Raw genomic sequence first — 24,005 nt, 5'->3', positions numbered from 1 at the left:
TGACGTCAGGTCCCTCCCAGTGCATGCTGGGAAGAAGACGCGGTCCACCTCCTGCGGACTCAATCAGCCATCCGCGCACCCTGCTGGAAAGGTAAGTATATTAGCAGGGGCCCGAATCTACTGGGGGTGGGGGTGGTGGATGAATATGGCATGGGGCTGATGGTGCTGGTTGGGGGACATGATGATGATGGCAACTGGCAATGGCATGGGGCTGATGTAGCTGGCTGGGGGACATGATGGTGGCAACTGGCAATGGCATGGGGATGATGATGCTGGCTGGGGGACATGATGATGATGGCAACTGGCAATGGCATGGGGCTGATGGTGCTGGCTGGGGGACATGTATGATGGTGGCAACAATGGTATGGGGCTGATGTAGCTGGCTGGGGGACATGATGATAGTGGCAACAATGGCATGGGGCTGATGGTGCTGGCTGGGGGACATGATGATGATGGCTATAATAGAAGGCGGCACTCGGGTGCAAATATAATTTCAGCAGAAGTAAAGTTGGCGGATTGCAGATAGTCCACACATAGCGATGACAGTTGTTTCGCGCAAAATCGTTCTTCCTCAGGCCGCTGACTATATTGTTATATCGCATATGCTTCAAATTATATTGCGATATAGATTTTAGGCCATATCGCCGTACCCTAGTATGAGGCCTGATGTGCAACTCTTTGACATCCTCACCAGTTTATCTTGTAAGTTGAGAGGTAACTTTCTCGTTGACTTTAGGCCTCCAACGTGTTTGCAAGAACGTTTTTTTTCCCCTTCGAAGCGAATTCCGCCATCTTGCCGGTGTTATCACCTTCTCTGAACTGCACAGTCTCCTCTTCGCTGTTAATTTAATGTATTCCCCCATTAGCATTTGGCATTTAGCTTCTGAATTCCTTATAACGTCCATTTGCAATTCTAAAACTGCACTTTTCAGCAGCTTGAAAGGAGATCTGCATGTAAGGATGCGTCTACCACCTTTATATCTAAATTCACTGACCGTTACCAGGCTGCTGTCCCTTTAAATGTCCTACCGCCATCTTTGCATTGTCTCCCATTTTGCAATGTGAACTGGTAAACTTGAGTATTCATCCTAAACTTCCTGGAATATGAATAGAAGGTCAGAGCTGCAGTGAAGACTGACATACGAGCAGCGTATGGAAAGCAAGAGATAACGGTTGGATGGGGTTGGTTGGTAATTTCACATAATAGTGTAGATTTGTCTTATTCAGGGTCTGTGGAAAGCTGGGTGCTCTCTGCAGTGGTTTAATGGCTGCTATTAGTGGTTGTAAATTTTTGTGAAATTTCCCTTTTACGCCCTAGATTAATTTATCTTTTTTTAAATTTTACTGTATTTAAAATTTAAAGGGGCCCTCCAGGACTATACATCATGGCTCTATCATTGGCCACCAGTGTTTGTTTGGTGGGGGTCTGACGTATAATTACAGATGCTGCCGTAATCTGTCGCCAGGAAAAGTACTTTTATACCATATGCAAATTAGCAGTTTAGTGCACCGAGGGCGGGCCCAATCCACTGTGTGCACCCTTACGCCTCCTGCTTCCTCTGCCAGCCCCTTCATCTCTTTCTTGATTGAGACGGCCAGGCGAGATCGCAATCGCGTGTCTTCTTTGGAGGGGTCGCAGTTCCCTCATTGGACCCCACCTAAGGACGGACCATCTAATGGATTTAGTCCCAGGAGCTCCATTTCATTGACCGAGCTGTGGCTGGACGGTGAGGATTCCTGTGCCGCAGTGAAGGACATGGTATAGTCATTACCAGTTAAAGGGACCATCAGTGAATGCTGCCAGATAGTGGGGGAGTTGTTTCCGTAGTGAAGTGTGAAACAGCTGCTGCCGAAGGCTCTTTGTAAGAATGTTTGTGTTCCTTGGGAGTCCATTATCGTTGGTCCGTCCAGCTGGTGAGCGTCAGCGTCAGGTACTGATGTCCTTAGTACAACCTCGCATCAGACAACAGATTCCTCCCCCAAATATTATATCTACAGCGTTGCGACAATAGACATTTATTGAAGACCGTACGAGGGCATTCGGTGTGCAACAGGAAGGGTGATGCCGAGTGTTTCTCCGAAGGATCCAGCACCTCTGTGCGTTGCACAGGCAGCAATGTGTAATACTTTTTTTCCCCCTCTGGTGGCGCTGCAGGAGAATTGAGCACATATCGCCAGGTTCCAGCTGATCGCTGGGGAATGAAGCAGCAGGATAACCTCTCGCGGCTTTATATTCAAGGGGCTCTTCTCACGGATTAAATCTTAAGGAGGTTGCACAGGGATAGACGAAGGCGTCTTGAAATAGCGCCACTCTTTTCCATGGGCTGTCTATGGTATTGCAGCCTGATGTCATTTTAAATGATTGCATTGGTTGTGTGGTAATTGACTTTTAAACCATTAGTGTATTAACCATTTCTTACGTTTTCTCTCATTTTCATTACATGACAATAGGTTCTCCCCTATCCCCTGAAAATAACAAAAACCACTCGCCACTCTGCGGTCTCGCTGCTGCTCTGTTTCCGGCTCCGTTCCTGCCAGGACCAGGAAGCGACTTAGTCCTGCGACCGCTATGGTCAATCACACAAGGCCTGTGATTGGCCGCAGCAGTCATGGGACCAAACAGCTTCTGGTCCCACGGGGACCAAAAGTGGCCAGGAGTGGGACTGTGGACAAGTGAGTGGGGTTTGTTATGCTTAAGGGACGGACAATCTCCAAGGCCGGACAATCGCGTTTCCTCATGATTTTCAAACTTTTTATATTTTACAGATGTGACGTTGAAAGTCCAAGTTAGTGACGTCAGTACACACCAGCCGCTCAGCAATGCCGTCATAGAGATATTCGCCAACCAGGTCTCTGCAGCTACTGGGACGACTGGGTCAGATGGGACAGCGCTGATCAAACTCCAGTACAAATTGGGAAGTCAACTGATTGTCACCGCCACCAAACACGCCTATGTGCCAAACTCCGCACCCTGGAGGCCAGTCCGGTTACCAGGTAGGATACGACTTGTGAAAAATAAAGACATACTGCCATGTCGTGGCTAAAATAACTTTCTGTATGGGTTTGAATTTGTAACCCCACCTCGGAGGAGCATGATTTGGACCACTAAATTGAACTATGGTCTCAGATCACGATCACTGGGAAATAATTTTGGCTCTTCATGAGGGCTACTTTAATTTATAGGGCAGGACAGGCCCACACTTGGCAATGACAACTTCACGTGTATTAGTCGCTGGAAAGTAAGCGTGGGCGGGGTTCAGATGGAAATCTGGGACACTCCTGGCGGCATGAAAAGTTATACAAAAGTCACGTATCTGAAATACTTTGTCTCAATTCTGTCTTGTAACAGACTGTGCACCCGAGTGTCCATCACAGGAACAGGACAGATTTTATCCACCTTAAGTAAGCAGACAAGGTTCCTGTTGATGACAGCAAGCAGAGATGTGTGACAAATGAATAAACAGGGTATATTAGGACATTGTATAACTTTTTATTCTACAATGAGTTTGCTCAACCAGGATCCACCTTTTACCCCCTTGGTGCAATGCACCACTGGGAGCTACTATCGGAGCAGACCATGGGCTTCCCACCCACCACCCTATATTCAGACCCCAGACCTTGAAAATAAATAGAGACCCTATAAATAAATAAATGCATGTTTCTCCAGACCCCTAAAATATATAGATACCCCTGAGAGACCCTAAACTATTAGATGTCTCGGACCAGATCTCCCCTTAATAAAAACCTACCGACTAGCCCCCTCCCGTCTACAGGCAGCAGACCAGATTAACCCTTTATACAATCCGCAGACAAATACTTACAGCCCTCCCCACCGTTCCTGCAGGCCTCCTCACTCCCTGACGCTCAGGACCGGCATCAGAACATTGTCTGTGCCAAGCACTGGGCGTGGGCAGAGGTTTTAGTAACGGGGAGTGGAGATTGTCATTTAAAGTCACGGTGTCTGGGAGATTCGCCTGCACTTGCAGAAGATTTCCCCCTTTTCTAGGATTTGGCAAGTATGCATTTAAGTGCCAGATTACATGATGGGCCCATAATGTAATCCGCCACTGCTGGAGTTTTTTTGTTTGTGTTTAGAGGGACCTCTTTTTAAAGAGCAGGGCACTCATGAAATCCTTACATTAGGACCACAAGTGGCCACAAATTTGTGGCATGATTTTGCTCCTTGGCGCTGGCCATGCTCTAGGGGGTAATGGTCAGGTTCATAAAGCGTGGTCAGTGGTGCTAATATCAACTTCTACCGGTTATAAGGTGCCGGCTCTCTAGTTTCAGCATAGAATGTACTGGTGGGGTGCGAGGACGCTGGAATCGCCTGCTACAGTTTATACAAAGCACCTTTTATAAGCCTATCCTATTTGCAATTGCAAATATACACATGTAGGGTTTTGCTTGATTTGCATTTCAAAAATTCTTTACACAATGCACATGCAGACCTCCTATTGATTGGAGATATAGATTTGCGTTATTACATTCACCGTATTGACCCAGAAAGTGTTTGTCTGGTTCCTAGCTGTATATTTGACTCTGTCTTGTATATCCTATTACTATTTGATACAGTTGGGATTTTAGAAATTTCTATATTTGGATTATTTTTGCACTATGTCGTAATTGAAAACTATCGAAGTGTATACATTTTCTGGAAAAATAGATCTTTCAGACCATGAACCATAAGTGTCCCTCTTTGACCATCCAAAAAGTTGGGAGGTATGCACATGGCTGGTGTTTAATTTCCCTGCAGCTCCCCCGCTGGTGAAACAAAGTATTGCACACTTTCCATTTAGCTGCCTGGGTCATGCAGTAACAGTACAGGTCCTCCAGGCCTCCTGTTTGTATCTGCCCTCCTCTATAGCTATAACTTGAGAGTCGCCTAATTGGGTGCTACCCTCTATTTACTTAGGGTTACATAATAGGATTTTTTTTTTATTATTATTGATTTTCTAAACCAGGAAACATGAATGCACCAATGAATGTGTGTGCCAATTACAAAATGAAATCTGTGGCAACCAGGAAATCTGTACAAATGTTCTTAGTCCCCCAAGCACGGCCATATGCATGACATCGTACACAGAGGTCTTGTCACATAGTTCTGAGGCCTAATTTCCTAAATTACCCCTTTAATGTTGCTATTGCTGTAGCCCAGGGATCAGCAACCTTCGACACTCCAGCTGCTGTGAAACTACGACTCCCAGCATGCACGCTTTTTTGGCTGCTCTTGTAACGCCCATAGAATTGAAAGGAGTATTTTGGGAGTTGTAGTTTTCAGAACAGCTGGAGTGCCGGAGGTTGCTGATCCCTGCTGTAGCCAGTGTCCCCGGAGCTTCTGGTGCTAAGTCATAGCCCCAGTAAGCCGCCATATTGAATTGGTTACCGTAATTTATAATTATTGAGATTTAAAAAAAACAAAAAAAAATTAAAATATTAATTTCCTGTTTTATTTGTCTCTTCCGTACAGTGTTTTCCTCCCTGAGCCTCGGTTTGCTGCCTGAGCGGTCGGCTACCCTAATGGTCTATGATGATGTTGTACAGATAGTCTCAGGATTTCAAGGTGGGTAAATCTGTTTTGTGCCAGTAAAAAAATAAAATAAATGAAATCCATATGTGATCTATGAAGGGGTTTTCCGGGATCAATATATTGATAACCTATCCAAGTAAATAGTGTATGGAGGCCAAACACTACAGCGCCATACACCCTGTAGTGGCCATTCCTGGGTACTACAGCTGCTCTTATTTTAAGGGGTTGCCCAGTTCTCTCCTGAAACCTTGGGATCGGGCTGCAATAAAGAACTGGTAAATGCTTGCCTGACAGATCGCGCTCAGCCACTCTGGTTCTCCACGCCGCGTTCTGTTTAGGCTACTTTCACACTAGCGTTCGGGTGTCCGCTCGTGCGCACCGTTTGAAGGGGCTCACGAGCGGCCCCGAGCGCATCCGTCTGGCCCCAATGCATTCTCAGTGGAGGCGGATCCGCTCAGAATGCATCCGCCTGCCAGCGTTCAGCCTCCGCTCCGCTCAGTGAGCGGACACCTGAACGCTGCTTGCAGCGTTCGGGTGTCCGCCTGGCCGTGCGGAGGCGAGCGGATCCGTCCACACTTACAATGTAAGTCAATGGGGACGGATCCGCTTGAAGATGACACAATATGGCTCAATCTTCAAGCGGATCCGTTCCCCATTGACTTTCAATGTAAAGTCTGAACGGATCCGCTCAGACAACTTTCACACTTAGAAAATTTTCTAAGTAATAATGCAGACGGATCCGTTCTGAACGGATGCGAACGTCTGCATTATCGGAGCGGATCCGTCTGATGAAACATCAGACGGATCCGCTCCGAACGCTAGTGTGAAAGTAGCCTTACTCTGCTGCAGCGGTAACGTCCCATCGACAACAGATGGCCACTGTAGCCAATCACTGTACCCTTCGGGTGCACCGCTGAGGCCAGTGATTGGCTGCAGCAGTCACGTGTTGTTGACATGGTCACCGCTGCAGCCAGGTACGTAGAGCCCAGCTAGGAGAATCTGAGCAAAAGCAAGGGATCTGTCAGGTAAGTACTTAAGTACTCCTGAAACCGGACGACCCCTTTAAGTGAATGATAACTGATCTGCAGTACACAGTGTATGGCGCTTGGGGCTTTGGCTCTGTATACTGTTTACTTCCAGAACCTGCGATTGCTGCTAATTGCAGGTTGGTTGGGGTCTCGGGTGTCGGACCCCCACCGATAGCTTATTGATGACCTGACCCCCTCTGGCATCCATAAGCATGTCATGAGACAAACCCCTTTAAGGGAATCTGTTTTATTTAAGGTACTCATTTGGCATCCACCCCCTACGTATGAAGGTGCCATCGGGTGTGGCCCCTGCATTGTAGCGCCAAAAGGTGTTTCTACCACGTGGTGCACCCCCCGAGACTCTCTCTCCCCCTTTCAGCCAAAAGGGCAACAAATTACAAATGGTGGCAACTCCCGCCCACGTATCCTTGTCAGCTCTGAACAGGTGGAGCACTGTGGGACCCTCTCGGTGCATTTTATAGATGCTATACCATTATAGACGGGTGATTCCTTTCTATAATGTGCAGGGGGAGAGTTATGAAAGGCAACCAATCACAGCGCAGCTTTCATGCCTTGTAGAAACAGCCACGCTGTGATTGGTTGCCACAGAAGCCCTATTAACTGCGCCTTATGAAACAGCGACTTCCGTGTTGCATCCATTTTTTTTTTTGTGGACCCATTGAAGTGAATGGTTCCGCATATGGGCTGCAAAAGAAAACTGAATGGACGCGGGCAAAAAATACGTTCAGTTTAAGGGCTCATGCACATGAACGTATTTTTATTATATTTTTTGTTTTGCTTCTGTTCCGTTTTTTTGTGTTTTTTGTTTTTTTTACAGGTCTGTATGCGGAACCATTCACTTCAATGAGGCTTGAAAAAAACGGAAATTACTCCATGTGTATTTCATGTCCGCATGTTCGTTCCGCAAAAATAAAATAAAAACGGGCATTGTTACAATGGATCTGCAACATGGATGTCATCCATTTTTGTTTTGTGGACCACAAAATACATACGGTCATGTGCATGAGCCCTAAGGCAGAAATTGATCACTTAACGATATGGTGATTTCTCACACACTGTGAAGATTTTACCTCGAAACAGCTTAGAGATTGGAACGTGTCGGTATAATTATGGATGCAGAGACCCTCACACCCCGTGAGCTCTTCCCTCATGTTAGACATTTATTTATTTTATTTTCTTTGGCCGATATTTCAGTAGGTCTAAAAATTGTATACTTGATAACTCCGCTGGAGGTATTTGAAATGTTAATGGGAGAAAGAAAATTCTGTTAGACAAATAAACGTATCGCGGGGAACAATGTGTCCCAACAAGAAGCGCAGCTCTCGTCCAATTTATATGAGAAATATGAGCCTCAACATGTCCACTTGCAGGCATCTTCAATAGTTTTCCTGTGTTAACTCCTTCCCTGACCGGGATCATCTGCGTCACCATTGTATCATGGTTTTCAGGGGTCTGGGGGACGATGCAGGGAATACACAAATTGCGCCTTCCTTGCACTTTACCAAAAAATAAACTATAATAACGGAACCTTTCAAAAAACAGTTATGTATTAAAGGGGTGTTCCAGGAGCAGAATTTTAAAGACTTGTTTATGAAATCGGTGGGGGTCCAACTCCCAGCACCCCCATCAATTAACTGGTTGAAGATCACTGCGGCAAAGTCGCAGCATATCGAGCACAGCGCCGTACACTGCATGGTGGCTGTGCTTGGTATAACAGACCAGGACCATTCAGTTGGCTGATGAATGGAATGTCACTGGCCTAGGAAGAGGTCACAAGGCTCGCTGGAACTCCGCCTTCTCTTCAGATCGGGGGGTGGGGGGGTGTAAAGAGTGCTGGGAGTTGGCACTTTTCTTTTGCAAATTTTTGAGCAAATTACATCTTTTTCACAACAAAAAAAGTGCTGCAAAGCTGTGGACACATCCCGCTCTGTGTATACTCTAGACTCCCACCATCCACCGCTCCTTGGTTCTGAATTTAGATCTGACCATAGAAAAAGATTAAATGTGTAGCTTTTTACAAGAATAGTTCCTGGAGATGTCACGTAGATTTTAGCGGTGGAATATTATAAATCAGGGATGGCCAACCTGAGGCTGTTGCAAAACTACAACTCCCAGCATGCCCAGACTGCCTACAGCTATCAGCCTACATCGGGGCATGGTAGGAGTTGTCGTTTTACAACAGCTGCGGAGCCGCAGGTTGGCCATCCCTGCTATAAATGGTTCAAAAGTGGAACTTCCCTTTAAATCCTGGATGTTGTAGATCTGGCCGCTGTGCTGATCTGACATTGTGCTTGTTGATGGGATCACCATATGTCCATTTATTAAGCTTTTTTAGGACTTTGCCGTCGCTAAGCCTTTTGGCTGCGGTACATCTGGGCCCTGTTCCTAAGACGTTGTTTTGAGGTCAGGGCAATAATAAAACAGCTTTTTTTTTTTTTTTTTTTTTTTTTATACTACGCGCAAGCTTCTGCCAGACTTCTGCTAGCGAAAAGCAAAATTAAGGAACATGTCCGATTCTCCCTCAGGAAATATCATGGGTCTGCTGGAAATACAGCTTCCCTTTGAGATCTGGATTGCAAATTGCCTACTTGATGGCTCTTCATGTGACACACGGGTTCACTTACGTGATCATCACGTGAATGTTGTGTAAGATTTGCACAATGTTCCACAGTTACCCTTATGAAGTGCTGAATTTTTGTAAAACTTTCTTTTACATCTCTAATACTGATTTTGTATTTTCTGCTCTGTTCATGGCTAAAGCTAAATTCAGAATTCCACTGGTTTCTTTTACCAGAAAGGATAGCGTTGTGAGAATTTAAATGGCAGTAATCTGGACATATACATGAGCTTCAGGTCATGGATGTGTGTTTGATTGGCTCGGTCATGTATGGTCATTCCAGTTCATTGCAAGAGCGACTCCCATTCTGGAGGACTGGGACAAACGTCGGTACGCAATAGCACAAGACTATCCGAACTCCTTTCCTGGTCACCAGGGAACCTAAAGCTCAGGCACCCTCTGTATGGAGAAGGGCGCCTTAAGGACCCAGGGACCACTAATATTTGGCTGGAGAAGGATTTGGAACCCTAAATGGACAAAGGCTGGAGCATTGGGCAGCAGCATGGTGAGTACCGTGGCACCCATGCCCACAGGGGAGAGCAGGGCAGCGGTGGCCATAGACAGCTTTAGTAACACTCCTACTAGATTGCTGGACCTCAAACCTTTGCTAGATATCCCAGGACCGTGCATGTTGCATCTATAACACATGATCTTTAGCTAGTTAAATTGGTGTTCCTATCTAAGACATTTATGCCGTATCCGCAGGATTGGAGTCCTCAATTATTGGGAGAACGCACGGATCCCTGTTCACAGATTAAAGGGATTATCCCATAATTTACACAAAAATATATGTATATCTGGAATAACGCACACCATTATATATCAGTGCAACAAAAAACACGATACATGTCTCTAGTGTAATTTATTTTTATTTTTAATCGCATATCTGCCCCTCTTTGTTTCCTCCCTTTCTGTGGGTGGACAGCAGTTCTTCACATGACCATCAAGCACCTGCATCTCCCAGGAGTGCATTGCCGTCAGCTCTTCTGCACAGCCTCTGTGATTCCACTAATAAATAGCACCATGATATGGAAGGAAATTTCCTTCTCTGCTGTCTAGAGAGAAATACAGATTTTATATATATATATATATATATATATAATATATATAATATATATAATTATTTTAGGATTGGGGATGTCTTGGCTACTTCACTATGAGATCACTGAGGGGAGGGAGCGGGAAGTTACCAATCATGTGGGTCAACTGATGAATGCAGGAGAAGGTGGACCAGAATTCTGGCTGCAGGAGGAACAGCAGGGGGCGCTACCAGAGAGGAAAATGTAATGTGCATTAAAGCTAACAATATTTCTATAGCATTACATACAGTGATTACTATTTAAGCACTTATGTTCTGCATAATTGTGCCATAGATTAAATGCTTCATGGAGGTCGTACACAGCATATGGTCATCAAAACCTTCACTTTTGGGACATCTATTAATGATGTTTTTGTCCAGAAGAGGAGCTGTAGCGTCAAGTTTTATTGAAACGCGTCTGGACCCTCTGCTGCAGCCACAAGTCAGCTAATCAAGACCTGCGCCAATTTCCTGGCTGTGTGACCCAGAGGGCATTGTATAGTGTTTTATACTAATGAGAACCACGTGTAAAATGTACAGCGCATGGAAACGCATGGTGCCCGCGCAGACTTTTTACCAGCTTTTTGTAATAAAAGCCTATGGCCCGGCTGAAGGGTGTTAGAAGGTATTCGGTCCGACGAGACAGCTAGAAGACGTCTGGGAAGCCTGCCTGCTACTTAATGCTGATGTGTTCTGCAGACTAAAAGTCTGTCCCAGATCCACATTGTGCTGCGGCACCTTTAATTGCCCGGGCACATTGTTGCAGGGCATTTATATGGCTGTTGCTGTACCGCATGGACAATAGGTCTACAGTAGGTTCTAGAGCTCGGGGTTTGGTCGCCTCCAGCCATCAGCCATAGTAGGCCAGCTTGACGGCAGTGAGATCATTTATTTGCTTTTTTTCTTTTCTTTTCTTTTCTTTCGTCTTCTTGGCTTTGGGTTTACGGTTATAAATAAGTGGTTTGTGGTTTTATTTCCCCAGACATGAACTTGGGTGATTTGTTCAGGTGGACCACAGTCAGTGCTAGTCTGCTGTTTCCATACATCCGCTGGAAAGCAGGCCTCACGTATGAAAACCGGCCGACATGTACTTAACCCTCTACTGCCAGGAGTTTCAGGCCAAGTTGCACACTAAAAAAAATAATATATTTATAAAAATAGTTAATAAACTTTTTAATTTTTTTTTAATTTACAGTGGCACCCTATGGATGATGTATGCCTTTACAGTCCATACGTGGAAGCCTTCTGTTGGAGGTATAGACCGGGAGTGTTTTCCTTCAACAGAATGCTCTACCGTTGTGTACACAGCGCTTTACTTGTATTTAAGGGCTCATGCACACGACCGTTGGATGTTTTGTGATCCGAAAAACACGGATACCGGCCATGTGCCCCTAATAGAATAGTCCTATCCTTGTCCATAATGCCGGAACCGCCATCTGGACATACGGACACGGAATGCACACAGAGTCATCCCAGTCAGCCCCATTGAAGTAAATGGTTTCACATACGGGCTGCAAAAAGAAAAAAAAAGGAACGGACGCAGGAAAAAAAAATACGTTCGTGTACACGAGCCCTAACACTCATTTTTGCTGTTAGTCTTGAGTCCGTAGTTGCCAACAGTCCCTAATTTGCAGGTACTGTCCCAGGTTTTCAGAGAGAGAGAGTCTCTGCAAATTTCAGCTCTCCTGGGCTGAAAATGGGTGGGGCATATGTAAGCCCCGCCAATAAATAGGTGGTCCCACATTTGGGCGTTCCCAGGGTGGAGCCTGTTAGTCCTGGATTTACCAGCATCAAAGTTTCGGCGCTGTGTCGTGGTTTCTGTTTTGGAATGGAAATGTTGGCTCCGATGTGAACCTTTAGAATATTAGAACCGCAGGGCTGGATTAAGGTTGGTGGAGGTCCCTTTATTGGGGGGGGACCCAGTATGACCTCTGAGACTAAGACCCTGCCTGAGTGGTGGCTGTGTGCCGCCATTAGGGGACCCCTTTTTTCCTGAGAGGTGGAGATCATTGAGGTAAGCATTGTATACTACCCTTAAAGGGTTTTCCCACCATAAGAAAGTATCGGGTATCTACAGGATACCCCCCAACAATAAAAAAAAAAAAAAAAAAAGGGGGTCTCAGAGTCAGCGTAGTGAATGGAGAGACTGTCACACATGCGCGATATTGTGCGATTTATCTCATTGGAACTGCCAGACACCCAAGCGCTGCACTCTGCTTCTCTTCGGCAGTCCCCAGCGGTAGGGTTCATGCGCGACCATCACTCCCGGGACTACATTCTCGTGATAGGTGGGGGTTCCAGTGGTCAGACCCCCACATATCAGATACATATAATCTATCTCATGGACAGCCCCTAATGGCTTCAGAAATCATGCCTAGAAATTGGTGGGCCCCTTTAGTAAAGCACGGTCCTGTGGCTTGTGTCCTGTGTGTCCTCTCTATAAGACGTTCCTGGTATCTTCACAGTAAAAATGTCTTTACTTTAACAATTTGACCTTTGCCATCGAAGCAGCATGTGCGTGGTCACAATTATCCGGATAATGGGCGTATCATCCTTCAAAAGAACGGATCTCTTCAGCGGCTGAATGTGACACAGTGCAGTTTTGTTAGTTTGGATTGTTCTCAAATTCCACATTTTTCTAAGATTTTTCAAAAACACTGAAGACTGAACGGCGTTGGTCTTTAATTGCACATACAGGAAGTAGTATCTTGAGTTGTCTTGCCATCTAGCCTTGCAGGGCAGGTTACCACAAAGTACCTTTGCCCCCATCAGAACCTCATTAATACTGGTATGTTTCAGAATTTTGGGGGATAAGTTGGTGTATCTGCAAAAAAACGTTACCAAGATTATAATAGAACTTCTTGTGTGAATAAATACTTTTATTGCCCGTGAATAACCACGTGGCAGAATCTTCTCTTAGAACCGTGCATTATGCCGTTCCTCTGCTATTCCTCTTGGAAATATTTTAATAAATTGACAGCTGAGCAATACCATTCCACTTCTCAAAAAGGGGGTGTTCTTACAGTCTGATTGTCAATACTGATTGGACTGTGTCTGTGTGTAAGGGCACGCACCATTTACCAGAGTATGGCCTCATTAAGAAGTCCGTGATGACATCCGTGAGAAGATAGTCAGTAGTTCATCCGTGAAGAATCTGTGTTTGCTTCGTGTGTCCCCTCCCCCCCTCCTCCTTTTGTCGTCCGTATTTCACAGACACTGCTTGCCTGAAAATTAGTTTCCAGAACATCTCCTAACAATGGTCGTTGAGAACCACAGACCAAACATGGGTGGCAGCCATGGTTTTCACAGACCCATAGACTATCATGTGCGTGAGGGATCCATAATCGCAGACAAAATAGGGCATGCTTCCGTGGTGTTACCACGGACCATAGAAAACCACTGATGTGTGAATACACACATAAAGGAGAACCTGCCACGTTGAACATGGTGTCTGAACTGCAGGTAGCAGGTTACAGAGCAGGAGGAGCTGAGCAGATTGATATATCGTTTTATGGGAAAAGATTCAATAGAACTTGTATTTTATACATTTATATCTCTGCTCATTCTGGGCTGTGACGTCCAGGAGGCGGTCCTATCAGTGATTGACAGTCCCCCTCTATGACTGTGTATACAGGGAGAGCTGTCAATCACTGATAGGTCCGCCTCCTGGACTTCACAGTCCAGAATGAGCAGAGATATAAATGTATAAAATACAAGTTCTATTGAATTTTTTTCCCCACAAAACTATATATCAATCTGCTCAGCTCCTCCTGCTCTATAACATGTTGTCCACAGATGGCTCTGCCTTTTAATGGTGACAGGTTCCCTTTAAAGTCAATGAGTACGTGAATGGTCCATGGAGGCCATTGACAGCACACATACCCGATTCATGGACCTGTGAAAGAGGCCTAAAGGTAACTCGGCTGTCGGGTTATACCTACATATCTAAGAGGAATGAAATAGGAACAGCTCTCCAGGGATGCTCCATATATATCGTGGGTGAACACTTCCCCCATTAGTAATGCGCTTCCATTTGTTTCTGTATGTCGTCCAAATTAAGTAGCAAATACTGGCCTGCAACCGAAATATAGAAACCTCCTTCCATTAAGCAATTGACGTGAGTGGATGAATACAAGCTGGGGAATCTTTGCAGTTACTGTCTCCTGACTACCTGGTAAAGAGCAGTTGTTTTTACATAAATGAGGCCAGAATTAGATGGATGCTTTGTGCTGAATACAGTTTTCAAAAAATAAAAAATAAAACATTTTGGGGAAAAATCTGATTACTAATGCAGACTGAGATGAGACATGTCGCAGGTTGTCAGCTACTTTTACCTCTTCTTGCTTTCACAGCAACACAAATTGAACTTCGAGCTGATTAACTGATCCGTTTGTGTCTGATTGCTGTAGACATGTCACCCAACAGTTTACATCCTTTTACGTGGGGTTGTCAGGCAGCACGTCCATAGATGCCAGTTTTTTGGCCTAAAGGGCATCTGTCAGCAGTTTTGTACCTATGACACTGGCTGACCTGTTCCATGTGCGCTTGGCAGCTGAAGGCATCTGTGTTGGTCCCATGTTCATATGTGCCCGCATTGCTGAGAAAAATTGTGTTTTATTATATGCAAATGAGCCTCTGGGAGCAACGGGGGCGTTGCCATTACACCTAGAGGCTCCACTGCACTTTGATTGACAGGGCCCGGCAGTGTAAACATCATGACGCCCGGCCCTGAAGTCAACAAAAGTGCAGAGGGCGCGGCAGTTGCAGAAAGAGCTCAGCCTCTTGGTGTAACGGTAACGCCCCCGTTGCTCCTAGAGGCTCATTTGCATATATGAAAACCTCATTTTTCTCAGCAATGCGGGCAAATATGAACTTGGGACCTACACAGATGCCTTCAGCTGTCAAGCGCATATGCAACAAGTCAGCTGGTTTCATAGGTACAAATCTGCTGACAGATGCCCTTTAAACACACAGCGCCGTAATATATCTCATTGTAGAAGGCCAGGTAAGCCTTTACCAGAGTATAGTCTTTGGCTCAAGACTGAGGTGACACTTAGCAGAGAAGGAGCCAAGGAGGCTTGGGATTGTTGAACTTTTATTTTATTTATTTTGTATTTATTTATTTTTTGCTGTATTAATCAGATATTTTTGTAATTTTTTTTAAATAAAAACATTATATGGTCAACCTCCTGAAGTAGGGATATTCGGCCGGACCCAAGGGAATTAAGTTTGAACTTCTGCAGAAAACCTGTGCAAGTTTACACATTTCACATGACTATTGTTTCATGTTTGTGGTTTGTACAGGGTCACATCTGCAGCCTCGGGTGCACTTTGCAAGAAGCGCCCTGGAACTACCAGGAAATGCTACCTATAAAGATCTCAACGCGTTCCTGACCGCCGCCAGCACTTCCTCGGAGGTGGAAAGTTTTCCTTACTTACAAGGGACCGATGGAAACTCATCAGGTAGGACGTCTGCCGGATGTTTAATTAAATTATTATTACTATTACCATAGTATCATGGGGTATGACCTGCACCACGGCAAGTGCAATTCGGCAGAAACCGAATGGTTTCTCGTTACCGGCAGGCACAGGTTCAATTCCTAGAGATCTGCTCCGAAGTCTCCATGACAACACCTCCTGCTCTGACGTTGATCAGCTTGACCATAACGGAATTGTGCGAATTCAAATCACCCCTTGAACATCTCCAGATGTGGCCTTTGACGTTCCTCAGCTTGGATCTACACATTGTAGAGCACAGGTCAAGAAGTGTTGTCATGTGGACTCCTATTTTCTAAATAACTAGATTTTGAAACCTACAGTGACAAAATTGTTAAAATGTCTTATATACTTAATAATGGAAGCAGAAAGTGTTATTCTGCTCCGGACACATTTTTTTACGACCAGAGAGGGGGGGGGGGGGGTGTGGAAATTTTTAGTTGAAAGAACTGCGGGTAGAACAGAGTTGTCAGTGGGTCCAAGCCAAGCTCAAAATAACGAGGGCATGTTTAGTAATTCAAGGAATTAAGGGAGTGCGGAAGCTGACATTTCCAACTGTGCTGCTGAATGGGACTTGGCAAGACGTGTCGTATATGGTTCAGGGTAACACACTCCACGTGTGCCAAAGGTGTCACCGTTTTCCTGCCTAATCTGCAGTTTCTGCCTGTGACATGATCTCATCCCAAGTGAACGCCAGGATCGGCGTTACCGGTTAGAGCCGTCACTGTCCATTTCATGCTGGATTTTAATACTGGGAGTAAATTGCGCATGGGGCGGCTTCCTGTTAATGATCTGCTATATGTGTCTATTTCACAGGGAACAGCAGCCGCTTTGACCTCACACCAGTCACTGCCGTCAGCATCCATTTATTTGGCGCTGACAAAACGGACATATTGGTTCAAGGCCCGATCTATGTGACTGTTCCTCTGCCGGCCCATAGTAACCTTAAACACAATGCGCATGTGCCCGCTTGGAGATTTGACCAGTACCATGGTAAGGTGTATTCCTGGATACTTTATAAAGGGGTTGTTAAAGCTTCCTGTGCTGAAGACCTAAAAGGGAATGTCCACCTTAAAACACAGTTTACATCTAGAATATGAATCACGTTGTAAACGCATTACATTATTTATTTATCTTTTACAGATACTAAGTTACAGTTTATAAATATGCTTCAGAGCTGCATTCACATCTTCTTTTCTTTTTTTGTTTTGTTTTATATCAGGCAGATTAAGCTGGTTTTGGAAAGACTAAAGGTCCCTTAAAGGGAACCTGTCGCCAGGATTTTGGGTATAGAGCTGAGGACATGGGTTGCTAGATGGCCGCTAGCACATCCGCAATACCCAGTCCCCATAGCTCTGTGTGCTTTTATTGTGTAAAAAAAACCGATTTGATACATATGCAAATTAACCTGAGATGAGTCAGAGCTTGAAAATATAACTCTTCTCTGGTCACACAAGTAAGATATGACTCTTTTATGTTAATTTGCATATGTATCAAATCGTTTTTTTTACACAATAAAAGCACAGAGAGCTATGGGGACTGGGTATTGCGGATGTGCTAGCGGCCATCTAGCAGCCCATGTCCTCAGCTCTATACCCAAAATCCTGGCGACAGGTTCCCTTTAAGTTGTTAAGGACAACAAGCTTGTTGACTGTTTCCAGTGACTAAGTAATGTATTCACAAAGCTATCACACTTGCGGCAGTGTATCCTGATCCGTCTTACAAATGCATTGAAATGCCGGATCCCTCTTTCCGGTGTTATCCGGAAAAACGGATCCGGCATTTATTTTTTTCCACCCTTTTTTCGGTCTGCGCAGACCGAAAGGACGGATCCGGCATTCTGGTATTTTGAATGCCGGATCCAGCACTAATACATTCAGGCAAGTGTTTAGTTTTTTTTTAGCATGCTACGGTTTTATCTCCGTCCTGATCAGTCAAAAAGACTGAACTGAAGACATCCTGATGCATCCTGAACGGATTGCTCTCCATTCAGAATGCATGGGGATAAAACTGATCAGTTCTTTTCCGGTATTGAGCCCCTAAGGGCTCTTTCACACCTGCGTTCTTTTCTTCCGGCATAGAGTTCCGTCGTCGGGGCTCTATGCCGGAAGAATCCTGATCAGTTTTATCCTAATGCATTCTGAATGGAGAGAAATCCGTTCAGGATGTCTTCAGTTCCGGAACGGAACTTTTTTTGGCCGGAGAAAATACCGCAGCATGCTGCGCTTTTTGCTTCGGCCAAAATTCCTGAAGACTTGCCGCAAGGCCGGATCCGGAATTAATGCCCATTGAAGGCATTGATCCGGATCCGGCCTTAAGCTAAACGTCGTTTCGGCGCATTACCGGATCCGACATTTAGCTTTTTCTGAATGGTTACCATGGCTGCCGGGACGCTAAAGTCCTGGCAGCCATGGTAAAGGGGAGCGGGGGAGCAGTATACTTACCATCCGTGCGGCTCCCCGGGCGCTCCAGAGTGACGTCAGGGCGCCCCACACGCATGGATCACGTGATCGCATGGCACGTCATCCATGCGCATGGGGCGCTCTGACGTCATTCTGGAGCGCCCCGGGAGCCGCACGGACTGTAAGTATACTGCTCCCCACTACTACTATGGCAACCAGGACTTTAATAGCGTCCTGGGTGCCATAGAAACACTTCAAATGCTTTCAGTACACTTCCGGATCCGGGGTGTAATTCCGGCAAGTGGAGTACACGCCGGATCCGGACAACGCAAGTGTGAAAGAGGCCTAAGACGGAACTCTATGCCGGAAAAGAAAAACGCTAGTGTGAAAGTACCCTCAGTGATGTATTCACAAAGCTACTAAACCAGTTAAGATTTTACATTCTATTTACACCTCTCCCTACATCTTTGCAGAGCCCCCACTTAGACCAGATTTTTCTGTGATTTTCAGTTCTTCTGTAGAAGCTGTACATACCCTTTCAGGGGGGATATTATTGTTAGGAAACATGCTCTTTAAGGGTGAGGTAATATTTAAAGGGGTTGGATGAGATCAGAAAAGCATGCTTTCTTTCTGACAGAAATGGCTCTTCTCCTGTCCACGGGCTCTTTCTGGAATTGCAACTCACATTCACTTGAATGGAACCGAGCTGCAAAATCAAACGCAGCCCATAACTAAGAGCTGTTTCTGGAAGGAAGCTCATATGTATACTTTTTTGACTTTTTGTTAAAAATGATGCTCGGTAAGGAAAAAAGTCAGACTTTGGCATAGTGAGACCTTTATAATATGTTATACAGTATCTTACAGCTTCTTTTTTTTTTACCTCGGAAAGGCGGGACCAGAATAGTTAGGGTTAAAAGGGTTTTCCATGATTTTAATATTGATTACCTTTCCCTCAGAGTAGGTTCTCAATATCAGATCAATGGGGGTCTGCCACCCGTCCCCCCGCCGATCAGCTGGTTGTAGGGAAGGCCCCGCTACATGCGAGCGCAGCCTTCCCTTGCCTGTTTACCTGCTCGTCGTCGACATCGTAGCGGTGAGCAGTGTAATTACTAGAAGCCGTCCCATTCACTTCTATAGGACGGCTCCTTCCTATTCAAGTGTATACTACAGAGCGGTCCCATAGAAGTGAATGGGACGGCTTCTTGTTATTACACTGCTCACCGCTACGATGTCGACGGCGAGCAGGTAAACAATGAAGGGAAGGCTGCGCTGGCACGGAGTGCGGCCTTCTCTTCAACCAGCTGATCCTTCCGATCTGATATTGATGACCTATTCTGAGGATAGGTCGTTAATATTAAAATCCTGGAAAACCCCTTTAAAGGTCTTACAGGTTGCCCCCCCCCCCCTCCCCAGGGCTGTTGAATAGTGGCCAATGTGATAACTTGTATTGGCGCCCCCATAAGGGTACAAATGACAATATCAAAGGATGCCTTTACAGTGTAGTGTCATACATAGGCCAGATGACTTTCTCCATACAGTTGGGTCAATGATAGTGTTATACGGTACCTCCTCCACCATACACTACGCAAACCATATACTGGGCAGTGCCTAAATAGTCGTGTAAATTTCACAGTATCGTGCCCAAAAAATACCGGCATACAGAGACCAGTTGACCCTCCATGACTCCAAAAGGTGAAGTGATCTGTCATGGTAGAGTTTTATAGACATAGCAGATCACCTCTGATCTTTCTTCGCATTGTTCGTTGACGTGTTTTGGGATTTTATGTTGGGGGTGGAGACTAGGCATGTGGAATTTCAACACCCAGTCAAGGGAGGTGAGCCACCGACAGAGGTAATTGGCAGCAGCTGTTTTCCCCTCTCCCCATTGATAACACCATGGCTTCCAACATAATTTGGGACATTAAGGCCTCTTTCACACGGGCGGTACGGGAAAATGTGCGGGTGCGTTGCGGGAACACCCACGATTTTTCCGCGCGAGTGCAAAACATTGTAATGCGTTTTGCACTCGCGTGAGAAAAATCACGCATGTTTGGTACCCAAACCCGAACTTCTTCACAGAAGTTCGGGCTTGGGTTAGGTGTTGTGTAGATGTTGTTGTTATTTTCCCTTATAACATGGTTATAAGGGAAAATAATAGCATTCTGAATACAGAATGCTTAGTAGGTGATCAATTGAGGGTTAAAAAAAAATAAAAAAAATTAACTCACATTCTCCTCTTGTTCGCGTAGTTCCCGGTCTCTTCTTTACTACTTTAATGATGAGCTGTGGGCTAAAGGACCTTTGGTGACGTCAGATCACATGCTCCAATCACATGGTACATCACTGTGGTGATGGACCATGTGATTGGAGCATGTGATCTGACGTCACCACAGGTCCTTTAGCCCACAGCTCATCATTAAAGTAGTAAAGAAGAGACCGGGAACTACGCGAACAAGAGGAGAAGGTGAGTTAATTTTTTTTAATTTTTTTTAACCCTCAATTGATCACCTACTATGCATTCTGTATTCAGAATGCTATTATTTTCCCTTATAACCATGTTATAAGGGAAAATAATACAGTGAATAGACTGTCACCTAGCAACCATGCGTGAAAATCGCACCGCATCTGCACTTGCTTGCGGATGCTTGCGATTTTCACGCAACCCCATTCACTTCTATGGGGCCTGCGTTGCGTGAAAAACGCAGAATATAGAGCATGCTGCGATTTTCACGCAACGCATAAGTGATGCGTGAAAATTACCGCTCATCTGAACAGCCCCATAGAAATGAATGGGTCGGTATTCAGTGCGGGTGCAATGCGTTCACCTCACGCATCGCATCCGCGCGGAATACTCGCCCATGTGAAAGGGGCCTAAAGGTTCTCCCTGAAACACCCACTGGTTCATATTTGCCCAAATCCCACCCTATACCTCTGTGCACCATAAATCATGGGGAAGTTGGGTCAATACTCCGTCCTACTCTACATTGTGAAGGCGTTAACCTGTTGCTGTTCAGTCCTATCGATCTTGATCCACACCTCCCTAAGACTGGCCATAGACGCAAGTTAGTTGTCCAACCTATAGACCTTTTTACCGCCACCTCCATTTTCATTAAGGGAGATAAATTAAATACACCTACGAGCACCTTTCATCTTGAGGGAAACAATGGGTTGAAAACCAACTCGCTTGATTTCTGGGAAGTTTTAACGTTTGGGTAACCAAAAACCAACACTGTCATAAATTATGGAAGAAAGGGATGCAAATGAGATCTTTGCAAGCTCTGCCTCTAATGCCACCACATGTAAGGTACCTATCCTATAAGTCAATGTTTGACCCTTAAATAGGCCTTGAGACATGACTTGGTTAATGAGTGCAGAGCAGACAGTACTGGCTTAACTGGTTGAGAGGCCTAAGTCAGTATTTGGGGATAGTGCCTTAATCGACATGAGGAGGCTTATAGGTCATACATGCTTCTCTGGAATTCAGGGTTGGGTCATAGGTCATGTCTCCAACGCCTATGCTAACTGTAGGTGACAGACATCGAGTGACTAAGGCTCTGGATACTTGAGAACCTAAACGTCTGCCCGTTGTGAGTCGAAATAACCTTCATTCTAGTTTTGTGAAGGAAATGTTTACTACTATGAGATTAAGTTTGGAGAACCCCCTCCCAGAACTTGTCTTCCTCTCCAGTAGAGGTGACCCTTGGCTAGTACTACTACTGGATTTAGGCCACTACCTGCTGTTAAGAAGTTCTTACAAAATGTCCCCATCTAGAAGGAAATGAAATATGCTGCTTCGTGCTCCTGCCTCCGTAATGAGATCGGGAAATGATTTTTATTTTTGCTGACTACACAAGGAGACGGTGACCTGGTCACCACGTTTCATGTGATATATTCTGTCTTTGTGCCAATTTAGATAGATCTTAGACTTCCATGGTTGAGGCAAGGGAGTACGGTGATGCTAAGGTAGAAATGTAAATCCCCCAAGTCCAGGTTTACACTACTGTATATGTTTACTATATATACATCAAGCCCATATACAGTCATACAGTTCTGAGTATCATTGTGTCTGGCCATCGGTAGACAGAATCTAATTTAATCTAGTTGAGATACGCCATAAATATCTGATAGGTGCGGGTCCTACATCTATCTTTAGAATGAGGGTGCTTAGATGTTTCCATGCTTCTCCTAGAAGTGAATGGAGAGCTCTTTGGACGTGAAAGGCCACTGTCTGGATTCGGCAGGCACCTCATCAGGCGGGATAGCGATGAGGTTCCTTGTTTCGGGGATAGGCGCAGGTCCCAGTGGTGGGGTCTGCAGCAGACATTTTCCCTTTAAATACCCGGTGCTAGCGGCGTTTGCCCACTGGTCATGATCCACACTGCTCATTTTGTCTGCGCTGAACTTACATTATGAATGGGGTTATTCATGATTATAAAAATATGGTTGCCTTCTTCCAGAAATAGCGCCACACCTGGGCTGTGTCTGGTATTGCATCTCAGCTCCATTGAAGTGAATGAGTCTGGACTGCAATAACACACACATCCTGTGGGCAAACGTGGTGCTGTTTGTTAAGAAATCCACCATAGGAAATGATGGTGGCAGTCCAGCTGCCAGGACCCCCAGCGAAAGGGACCGTTTCAGTTTTTCCTTGCTCAGCGAGACACAGAGAGAGGTGAAACGTCTTAGCGATTTTGGTCTCGCTTGGATCCTGGTGGGTTTCCTGGAGGTCAGACCCTCACCAGTTGTAATGTTCTGGCATCTCCCAACATACAGTATGGGATACCCCTTTAATGGACTAATTGGGTCAGCTGAAAGATCTCTTGAAGAAATGTGCATGGTCCGTTTTAGTGTCTGTAGTCGTGCAGGCCCCCGGGGGCCCTGGTGACTCCATGAGCAGACTTGTTTACAAAAAGTGAGAATGAAGCCGGGGGTCAGTGAGCTGCTTCCAGGAAAATCCTCTGTCATCTTTACGGCCACCCTGGGACTTATTTCCTTTTTTACAAGGTCTAACTAGGGCCAGACCAGAGCTTTGTGGAAGGTCTGCAGCTGGGCCAAGTTTCTATAGCCGGGCCGAATATATTTGGTTATGTGAATGGCGCCGCTTATCATCTATTGCCGGTTATCAGACGGAGACTATGTTGGGGCACTGCCATGATAACTTTACAGCAGGGATGCCCAACCTGTGGCCCTCTAGCTCTTGCAAAATGACAACTCCCAGTATGCCTGGACGGCCTACAGCAGGACATGATGGGAGTTGTAGTTTTACAACAGCTGGAGGGCAGCAGGTTGAGCATCCCTGCTCTACAGGATCCTCCAAATTTCAGTTTCCTCATCTCATTGCATTGCTGATGACCATACGGAAGCTGCCACGAATGGAACTGCAGGCGACGTAAAGTTTCCCACATCCCTGCCTGGTGAGGACTTGATGGATTCAGTTTGGAAAGGGAACAAGGTGGTTGATACCTTTTTATATTAGGGAATTGCCAGTTAAGCGATTTCCTCATACTCTCACTGGAGCTCGGTGATGAAAAGGCATACAAAAATAACTTCAATAAAATCAGATTTTATGTTGTTCTTATATACTGCAGCATTCTTACATTCCTTTCATCTGGCATCCAGTAGTGGGGCAATTCAAATCATCTGAAATTGTGAAAGCAGTGGGTTAATGGGGTTTTATAACGTTAGAAAAACATGGCCCCCTTCTCCTGGGAAAGGCGTCGCTCCAATCTACAAGCTGCCACACCACAAATGGCTCCCTTCTTACAGAAACAGCGCCACTCTTGCCTGCAGGCTGGTATTGGTAGTGCAGCTGATAGAGAAGAGTGGCGCTGTA

The 24,005-nt window shown here is 45.4% G+C and overlaps 1 protein-coding gene across 1 annotated transcript in view; it reads left to right on the top strand.

Annotated features, from left to right (window-relative positions):
* FAM171A1 (family with sequence similarity 171 member A1) overlaps window positions 1-24,005 on the top strand; it is a 107,718-nt gene that overhangs the window by 64,105 nt on the left and 19,608 nt on the right. Inside the window, exons 2-5 of the mRNA XM_040434554.1 lie at window positions 2,767-2,994; window positions 5,471-5,563; window positions 15,579-15,737; window positions 16,587-16,763. Of these exons, the coding sequence (XP_040290488.1) occupies window positions 2,767-2,994; window positions 5,471-5,563; window positions 15,579-15,737; window positions 16,587-16,763 (657 nt within the window). The remainder of the gene's footprint in view (window positions 1-2,766; window positions 2,995-5,470; window positions 5,564-15,578; window positions 15,738-16,586; window positions 16,764-24,005) is intronic.

Source organism: Bufo bufo, chromosome 5, assembly GCF_905171765.1.
Source record: "Bufo bufo chromosome 5, aBufBuf1.1, whole genome shotgun sequence".
Lineage (NCBI taxonomy): Eukaryota > Metazoa > Chordata > Amphibia > Anura > Bufonidae > Bufo > Bufo bufo.
Note: the sequence above shows the minus strand (reverse complement) of the source record. Positions and strands in the feature narration are given on the sequence as shown.